This window comes from Callionymus lyra, chromosome 9, assembly GCF_982586985.1.
Source record: "Callionymus lyra chromosome 9, fCalLyr1.hap1.1, whole genome shotgun sequence".
Taxonomy (NCBI): domain Eukaryota; kingdom Metazoa; phylum Chordata; class Actinopteri; order Syngnathiformes; family Callionymidae; genus Callionymus; species Callionymus lyra.
The window spans coordinates 10,931,790-10,941,639 of NC_141826.1; the positions used below are offsets into that span (position 1 = coordinate 10,931,790).

The window sequence follows — 9,850 nt, forward strand, 5'->3', positions numbered from 1 at the left end:
TAGAGACATGAACCACTGCAGCGAAGGCAAGCTGCTTAATCGTAAAGCAAACATCATCATCCTGTTCTTTCAGGAATGTTATGGAACCCTGGGTGTTGTTGTCACATGTTCCCTGTGAAGGATTAAAGCACAAAGGCTCCACATGGTAAATTACAGCTGTTGATAGAACATACGACAACATTTATGGATTCGCTTTCTGCCTCATCCAACAGGTACCTGAGGGTAAATCGCGGCTGATATTGCTTCGCTTACGACGGAGCGAATCGTCGGTCGACTGATGTCAACGCCCACTGACTCTCAGAGACAAAAGTTATGGAAAATAAAACCTGAGCTCCGATGGTGGCACTGAAAAACGCCTTAAAGAACGCATCAGTATTCGTTCCACCAGTCCACGAGTCTGGATCTCTTATCTCTTATTTTTGACATGCTATAATTGTTCTGGAAAATAACATCCAAACATCTTAGCTTCACTTTGTCCTTCATCCGCTGGCTGAGCCACATTATTCTGTTAAAGCCAAGTCATTTCAGACTGTAGCTAAAAAGCAGATACTCTCACATACACTGAAAATATTCCCTCCTAAAAAATACACTCGCTTCCTCATAATAAAAAAGGATTTAAAAAAACAAAGTTGGAGCTTTTACTCCCACCGTGCATGTTGGGACACTCAGTTTTCCAAAAAAAAGGAATCAAACTCAGTTACAGTTTTAAAAGAATTGTGTGATAAAAACATGTTTTAACAAGTTATTTTGTTGTTCATTTACAGAAAATCTGTAATTTTTTATGTGTGTTGTGGCCTTAAATTCTAAATTAAGTTTTACTTAAATGGCAACTAATGTAAAAACCCATCTCTCCTGATTCACTCACTCATCAAATGTTGAAGTTTTTCTCTCCAAGATACAGTAAGTCCTTCATCATGACATGTTTTGAACTTATTACTTCATAAAGTTCTCCCCCATCCAAAATAGTGACAAACAAGAGGTTACGAGAGCGACTTCCATTATGACATAATAACGGTCTTCACTCCTCCAGCCAACTGTAATCACGCCCTGCTTTGTTTATACAACGAGTCTACAACTTGGAGGTGGAGACTTCCGGGATTGACGATGCAGGGTGACAAACCTCGATTTTTGACCAATTTAATCCAAGAAAAACTAGGCGTTTTCAATGGGTGGAGCACATTTTCTAATGGAAATATTTAAATAAGAGAGTTTTGTACAAACAGACACATACTGATCGAAGTCACAGTTTCCATTTAACTTCAAATTACAGTTAAAAATAAAGTGGATAAATTGTGCACGAAAAACCTATTTTTAATTTTCTTTAACTTTAATTTTTAATTAAATTCGACTTTAATCTCCTCAAATCTATGAGAAGTAAGTAAGTAAGTAATATTTATTTATATAGCGCTTTTCCAGACCAGTAAAAACCTTTTTCATTAAAAAATGTTGTCTACCCTCGATAATGAAAGGACAGAAGTACAACATTTTACTTGCCGAGGCAGAGATAAATTCCATTGATTTTTTTTTAAAGTCACCTGGCTTGGCTCCTCTTAAGGTCCTTTTTTTAATTAATTCACGTCTTTATCTGTTTACCACCTGTGCGACATTTGGGAAATTGGATGTTCAACATCTAGATGGAAAGAAGTTTACGTGAGGCAAATAAGTGAGTTGGGGTGAAAATCCTTTTTTTTTTTTTTCCATCAGCTTCACTTCAACACCCTCCTTCTGTGGGACCACAGATGATGAAGGGAGGGTGGACTTGTAGAGAAAGAGAGGGAGAGAGAGAGAGAGAGAGAGAGAGAGAGAAGTGGCTTCAGACTTTCGCTTCCCAACAGACACTGAACACTGGATGAAAGTTTAGCAGCTTCTTTTTTTTTTTCCTTCTCCGGGCGCAGCATCCGTGGCTCCCCGTTACGCGCTCCGTGCGCGCTCCAAAAACGATGAATAACTCCGGGTCACTACTTTGCAACACCAGCCAAGCGGACAACCTCTCGGATCCATCATGCCTGACGGCGAGCCCCACGTCCTACAGCCACGTCGACATCGCCACCTTCATGCACATCTTCCCGTCCATCTACGGGATCCTGTGCTCGGTGGGCGTCATCGCCAACGGGCTGGTGATCTACGCGGTGGCGGCGTGCAAGAAGAAGATGGTGTCGGACATCTACGTGCTCAACCTGGCCATCGCTGACATGCTCTTCCTGCTGGTGATGCCCTTCAACATCCACCAGCTGGTGAGGGACCGCCAGTGGGTGTTCGGGAACTTTATGTGCAAGGCGGTGGTGGTGGTGGACGTCAGCAACCAGTTCACCACCGTTGGGATCGTGACCGTGCTGTGCATCGACAGGTATGTCTTGAAAGTTTTTTTTTTAGTTTTTTTTCCAATCGTTGAATTAAAAAGCATCACAAGAAAAACAAATCTGAAATAATAACCAGAGTGTTATTTATCTGTTCAACCTTAAATGGAAAAAAAAAAAAAATACAATCCAAAGAACTACCTGTTCTTATTATTTTTTTAAGAGTCTAAAGACACGTTTTTGATTGATGATGCCTTACTTTTCTGTCATGATCTTAACAAAAACATTTCGATTAGGAGTAATCTTGGTTTTGTTTTATGGTATTTTATCCATGTTTATATACATTATTTGTTATTATAGTTTTGTAGTTGTTGCCAGTCTTGTAAACACAACATTTTTTTTCTGGGATGTCAGAACAGAATAAAATAAATAAACAAGAAAAATGCAAAATAAAACAGAAACCAAGCCAGGGATCCATTCGGCTGCGTCTAAAAGGAAGGCGGGGAAAAAAAACAACCCTTAAACAATAGGTATTTAGTTAAGAAAAAAAAGGTTCGTCAGAAACAGTATGAAACATTATGGTTTTGCTCATGAGGGCCACATAAATACAGTCAAAAGTGGCCCCACGTGGCACTTTGGTCTGGAGAAAAAATGCTGATTGTGATGTTAGCTGGTTATATTTCCTTTATAACTACCAGAAAAGGACTTCATACAAGTGCTATTGCATCCAGTTTAATCCCACCTTTGTATATATATATATATATATATATATATATATATATACATATACATACACGTTGTAAATAAAGAAAAATATAGGTTATGGAACTGACTTGTAAAATCCATTTAATCTTTACAATTACATCTAGAGTTGTTTGAACAATCTTAAAGGTCAATGACAAATAAATATTCTCAAATAACACAATTTTACATTAACAAAAAAGTGTGTAAATTGTGGAATTCCATTGATTTGTGTCGTGGGTTTCCTCCGGGCACTCCGGTTTCTTCCCACAGTCCAAAAATATACAGAGGTTGATTTGGAACTTGGGGAAATTGTCCACAAGTATGAGTGTGTGTGTTGGAATGGTTGTGTGTCGTTGTGTGCCATGTGACAGACTGGCGTCCTTTCCAGGGTGTCCCCCTGCCTCTCACCCGAAGAAAATGGGATAGGTTCCAGCCCCCCGCAACCCCCATAAGGGATTAAGCGGCATAGAAAATAAATGAATTAATGATTTGTAGCGTCAACTAATCACATGATGAAGCCATTTAAAGAAGCATAAATTACTATTCCTCATATTTGTTCTATATAATAAGCATTTAAATTGAACCAAATATGACCCAAAGACATTCTAGTGCAATAAAGTGACTATTGTCTTCATTAAGATCTCATTCCTGTCGGTGCAAAACATGTCACGTGACTGAGCGTCTCATTAAACTGAGCAGGTCACACCACCAACTAAAACCTATAGGCTGATGCAAGTGTCGGAAAAGTAGGAACACGTGCGGTTGCATCAAAGCGTCTCGTGTTTGTCGCTTCATTTCCGATTTGGCAGGTGACATTCAGAGAATGAAGTGCTTCTCGAAAGACGTTTGGAGACCACTCTCTGCTCAGGCGGTTGGAAAAGCGTCCTTGGTGTGAGTGCAAATAGACAGCAAAGACGGTGAGATGGTGCGGGGTCGGAATAGAGAGGGAATGAAAAGATCCGCGGTGGAAAATAACACTAATTTGTCACTAGCACATGCTGTAATTTAACCGGTTTGCACGTCAGTAATGGAGCAAGGTTTTGTCGCCTATTAAATCCACGGTGGAGCATAACTCTGTGAGAACATTAGCCTCATTTACCCCCGAGCACGGAAGCGTCTCGGTGATCTTTTGCGTGGGAGCTATAATTCTGGACCAAGAAAAATACTTATGATTGAATTTAAAAAAAAAAAAAACTCAGAACACACTCGGTTCCAACATTTTCAGTGGAGATAAAAATCATCTCTACTAGGAGAAGAGTGTGAAAGACATGTGAGTTGGTGATCTACAGGGACCTTGCAGTCAGACGTCAAGATGTTTCCCTCAGATTATCAGCCTATGCCGTCAAAACAAGGCTAGATCCGAACCCGAGTTGGTGGAATTCCTTCGTTCTCATGAAGAGTGAGATTCGTGAACAAAACAAGAGGCAAGGTTTTCAAATTCGTTGATGTCCAAAGTTAAGGTAAATGTTGCATCTGTGGCTCACAATATGAACTTTAAATTAAAGGCTCAATATCCATTTTGTTAACTTAAGATCCTATAATGTGTCACTAATGTTTATTTTAGAATATTTTTTAAACTTTTTTTCTCCCTGAAGGAAGACGAGTTTGGCAATTCCTTATGTTTTGACTCCTGAGTCAACAACTGTGTAGGTCTAGTCCGCATTAAAAAAACAAACAAATAACCGTTAGACCTTTTTCACTGTTTTCAAACGTTAACACTTGAAATATCTGAATACTATGTGGTTCATGTTCTCAGCCTCTATGTGCCAACGTCCTTCAAATTGCAGTTCATTTAATCACGTTATTTTAGTTTTTAAAAAATGCATTTTTTCGCTTTGACTTTCGCCTTTTATTTCTTTATTGTAAGAACTACTGTCAAGTACTTTATCTACAGCTTTATTGACACTACACAGTCACACAAGGAATGTTTGTGAAAGTCCTTGTAGTTAGAAAAATGTTCTTTGTCAAAAGAAAATATTTAATAGCCAGCTGAAAAATAAAAATGTCAAATAGCCATTTTAATTATCGTTTGATTTAACTAATAAATAAATGGTGCACACACGCATCGGTTCTGATGTAATATTACGAATAAATAGTAATTTACTATAAATTTACTTAACTAGCTTTAAAAAAAGAAAAGAAAAAGAACTCAATCACCCTTTTCCTGCCTTAAAGAAAATGCTGCGTTTTTATGTGGATTCACCGCAACCACACACACACTCTGCTGTGATTGACAATCATCGAGAATTGTCACCACGCGTCATCATTCCCGGAAGTCTCCACCTCCAAGGGACTCGTGGTACTAACAAAGGGGGGCGTGATTACAGCTGGCTGCAGGAGGAGTGAAGACCATTATAACGTCATGAGGGACTCTGCTCTTGTAACCTCTAGTTCGCTGAGATTTCAGATGGGGGAGAATTTTATAAAGTAATAAGTTCAAAACATGGTCAGGATGAGGAACTTACTGCATCTTAGAGAGGAAGACTTCAACATTTGAAACATATGAGGCAAGAAAGTTGGGTTTTCACAGTAGTTGCCTTTTAAGGTCCGTTAGCAGATCCGTACACCGTCATTGTCAGTGTCAGCGATGACTTGAGGGTAAAATAAAAGCGAGACAGAGCTATGATGTCATCATTAATACATTTAAAAAAAAGTCCTTGTACATTTGAAGGCTTCAAATCCACTCTGGGACCTGGTTTCAAAAAGCGAAACACTGAAAATGACTCAAGGTCTGTTAATCGTTAAAACATAATCAACGTTGTTGTACAAAAGTAAAAATTTGATTAAAACTGCACTTTTTTTTTTTTTTTTATCAGCTCCTTTATTTCTTGTAAGAAAGCCAATTAACACTCAGGGTTAGAAAATGCGTCATGATGATGCATTTCCACTCATCTCATACAAGTAGGAAGATTGTATATTGTAATATGTTTTATTCACTTTTCAACATCGTTTCCTGGACTGTGTACGGTCAATGATAATGTCAGTTTACTAAAATAAAGACTTAAATGCCAGATTTAAGTGAACCGATAGTGTGCGAAGCCTCCACACTCTTTATGGTGTGAGTCATGCCCGTTGTGAAGCGCGTAAACCGCAAACCACTACTGCAAAAACTCGGGGTTGATTTTTTTGCTTTTCAGTAAAGTTCTCATTCAACCTCCTAGAAAAAAAGCTCCCAGCTATACCTTTCAAGCATCCCGTTTTTTTGAGGGGGCGATAAACACCGTCGTCGCTGTTTTGCTGTTTTACATTTACCACAAAGACTAATAAACACCGTGTTGTCGCTACAGTAGGGCTGTTTGAGGGATTTAAGTTTTGGTTTTCCAGCAAAACACCGCAGCACTTAGAAATGACCTTCCCGAGTGTAAATGACACGACATAAACGTAACAAATCTAGTAGCGGTTTTGTTTCTGGATGGAGCTCCGGGCTGAATAAATGCATCACAGCATCGTGACTTTCTTTCTATAGCGCCTTCATCTATTTTGCGGAAACATTTCCCCAGAAGGAAACGGGCATGGCAGTGAAGTGTGAGAAAAGTAAAGTAAGAAAGTGAACGCCTGACTAAAGTCTCGGACTCAATAAAGACTGAAGGTTATTATTTGATCGTCATCAGTTGTTGCTTTAATTTTGAACTCTCACAGCTTTCATTTTAACAATGCTCTTCAGTGAACCAACTGATCGACAGCGTTGGGTCTGAGATAGTTTTTTTTCTAAATGACCAAGAAGATAAAAACCAGAAACTGACACAAAAAGATACTTTACATTGTTGCTGTATGTGACAATGAAGTAGTGGAGGTTGCAAATTATTTCAGTTGCATCGTACCAACACTAGGGAAAGCCATAAACAATATTTTGCCGATACACAATAAAAAAAAAGCATTAATACAAAATAAATTAAAATAAATGAATTGACCTTATTTTGAATTAAAGAGCGATTGATTCCCAACTGGTTCCGTTCCAGACCTCCCAGAAAAAATGATGTTAAAAAAATAGATTTCAAACAAACTTCTTGTCTTCAACCCAATTTATAATAAAATAAATTCCTAAATTAAATAAAAAAGGGTTGCATTTTATTTATACTTAATTTCTGAAGAAGGTCAAAACCAATCTCCTGATAAATGTTCTAAGTCAGAATATTTAGGAATGACAAAAGTTTTATTTTTAACCCTTGTGTTGGTCAAGGTGACTTCCATAAATACATATGCAGTGTTGGAGGTCGTTCACTTTGACCCAGAGTCAACACAAGGGATACCACAAACAGATTTGTTTTTTCGGCCTCCGGGTCACCTTGATTCTGAGACAACACAAAATGATAAAACAATTCTCCTCTTCTCTCTGCAGGTACATAGCCATTGTTCACCCGACGTCGGAGAGGCGAACCATCCAGTGGACCATCATCATCAACATCCTGGTGTGGGTGGGCAGCTTCCTCCTCACCGTTCCCGTCATGATGTACGCGAATGTGTCGCACCGAAGCCAGATGGAGATTTGCATGATGTTACTGGACGGGCCTGAGGACATGTACTGGTACACGCTCTACCAATCGATCCTGGGCTTCATCATCCCGCTCATCATCATCAGCACCTTCTACTCGCTCACCCTCTACCACGTCTTCAGCTCCATCCGCCGGGTCAAACGAAAGCAGTCCACCTGGGCCAAGAGAGCCACGAAGATGGTCCTCATGGTCATCGCCTTGTTCCTGATCTGTTGGTCGCCGTATCACGTCATCCAGGTCATCAACCTGAGCAACAACACGCCGACCATCGCCTTCATCTACGCCTACAACATCAGCATCTGCCTGAGCTACTCGCACAGCTGCATCAATCCGCTCATGCTGCTCATATTCGCCCAGAATTACCGCGAGCGTCTGTGCCGCAAAAACACCCTGCTCAGTTCCCACCACTCGTCCAAGACCACGGTGGTCAAAACGGACGGTTCGAGCACCATCAACGACAACTACCGCTCCACGGTCATCTAATTCCCAGGCTTCGGCCGAGATGCGACCCCATTTTCACACCACTCTCGCTCTGAACTCGAAAGAAAAATCTATGAGAACTACTCACTGAAGTGTTGTCCGTGGAGTCTGCAGATCAAAAGGAGGGACCGACTCTCTCCAACGTCCAACTCAAAGTGGAACACTGAGATAACGTGACCCGGCAACATGGCTGCAGACATTCATGTCCCTTAAATGTTGTGACTTTTATTGTGCAATTTTTGTCATGTTTTGTAACGATTGTAACTTTGTGTGTGTTACACAAGTCAATATGTCCATGATGTGTTGATGTGCGAAGACTCCATACTTAGTCACGTGGGTTCTTGTGATTGAGCAGACGTAAACATGGTACTGCTGCAATTTAAAGTGTCAATTAAACATCAATTCAAAATTGAGATTTGATTTGTAACTGGATGGGAATGAAAAAGCAAACGAAAACACCATCGAATCCTTCTGCCAGGGTAGTATTGAAGACTATTTAATGACCTAATTTGGGCTCTCCTTGGGACAGGAAATAATGGAATTTGTTTGGATAGTAGTAACTACAGCACTTTATATGGCTTTGAGGATATGAATAAAAAAAATGTTTATATAAAATAAGCTAATATGTATTTCCAATTTTCTTTCCACATTTCCATGAATCGTATGCCCAAGTATTCTACCTACTAATACATTTCCTCTTTGTCAATTCCCTCCTCCTGGTGTATCCCTTTTGTCAGTTCCAAACCCCTCCCGGTGTCTTAATCGCTGACCAATCATATTGACCGAGGACCAGGAAGGTTCTCTCAAAAGTGTGCACTTTGTTCCGTTCTATATTATTTAAAAATGAAGCACAACTTTACAGGCAACTTTGCAAAACTTCCACAGCGAATTTCATTGACAAGAGAGTGACAGTTATCACCTTGTTATGGCGTATCCTGGCATTCTGTAGATCACTTAGCAATGGTTTCGTGTCAGTGCTTTCATTTTAAAACATAAATATCTTAACCCTCGTCTTATCTCTGGGTAAACGTGACCGAAAGTCCCAAAAACAAATGTGTTTGTGGTATCCCTTATGTTATCTCAGGATCAAGGTAAGTAAGTAAGTAATTTATATTTGTAGAGCGCTTTTCTAGACCAGGGTCAGAAGGGGTTAAAAAAACTAAACAATACCCAAAAAAAAATATGCTTAAAAGGTCAAGACAACACTGAGAACAACAGGTCACCAGAAGGCCTGAAAACAAAAGCGTTTGTGGTATTCCTTGTGTTATCTAGGTTAGGTAGAAATTGTTTCTCATATATTTTAATATTAAATATATTATATTATTTATAAAAAATAATAAAAATGAATTATTTAAATATTATTTATGAATGAGTTTGCGTTGTGTCTCCTATAAGGATTCAATGAATAACCTAGAATATTTCGGTCCTGCGTTGAAGTAAAGGTTAGATTCAGTTTCAATAAGAACCACACGGTGTTTTTGTATTTCCGAAATCTGGCTGAAGTGATGGAAAGTGAAAGCACAGCTGGTTCGGTGCAACAGAGAATCTCTTCTATTCAGGTGCAGAGGTAAGTGCCTTCTTTTCTTCCCCATATACCACTTCTACTTACATTTGACATTCATTTGAATGTCAACAGTCAGTCAATGGATATAGTTCTCTATGAAGGGCAGAGGAAAAAGTAAAAACTTCAAAATCTAACCCTGAAAACGGGTGAAAATATCATGCCGTGTTAACCCAGCATGTCCATGATTAAGGATTTTGAAAGGTGATTACTGTAAATCATACAACGTTACAATATGAATATTCAAACCAAGTTTAATTGAAAGATTTTAAAAA

The 9,850-nt window shown here is 39.2% G+C and overlaps 1 protein-coding gene across 1 annotated transcript; it reads left to right on the forward strand.

The window, feature by feature from the left end:
* The first annotated feature begins 1,515 nt into the window (after positions 1 to 1,515).
* mchr2b (melanin concentrating hormone receptor 2b) lies at positions 1,516 to 8,405 on the forward strand. Its single transcript, XM_087799010.1, has 2 exons — positions 1,516 to 2,347; positions 7,381 to 8,405. The coding sequence occupies exons 1-2, from the start codon at positions 1,941 to 1,943 to the stop codon at positions 8,015 to 8,017; spliced, it is 1,044 nt and encodes a 347-aa protein (XP_087655136.1). The 5' UTR covers positions 1,516 to 1,940; the 3' UTR covers positions 8,018 to 8,405.
* The last annotated feature ends 1,445 nt before the right edge of the window (positions 8,406 to 9,850 follow it).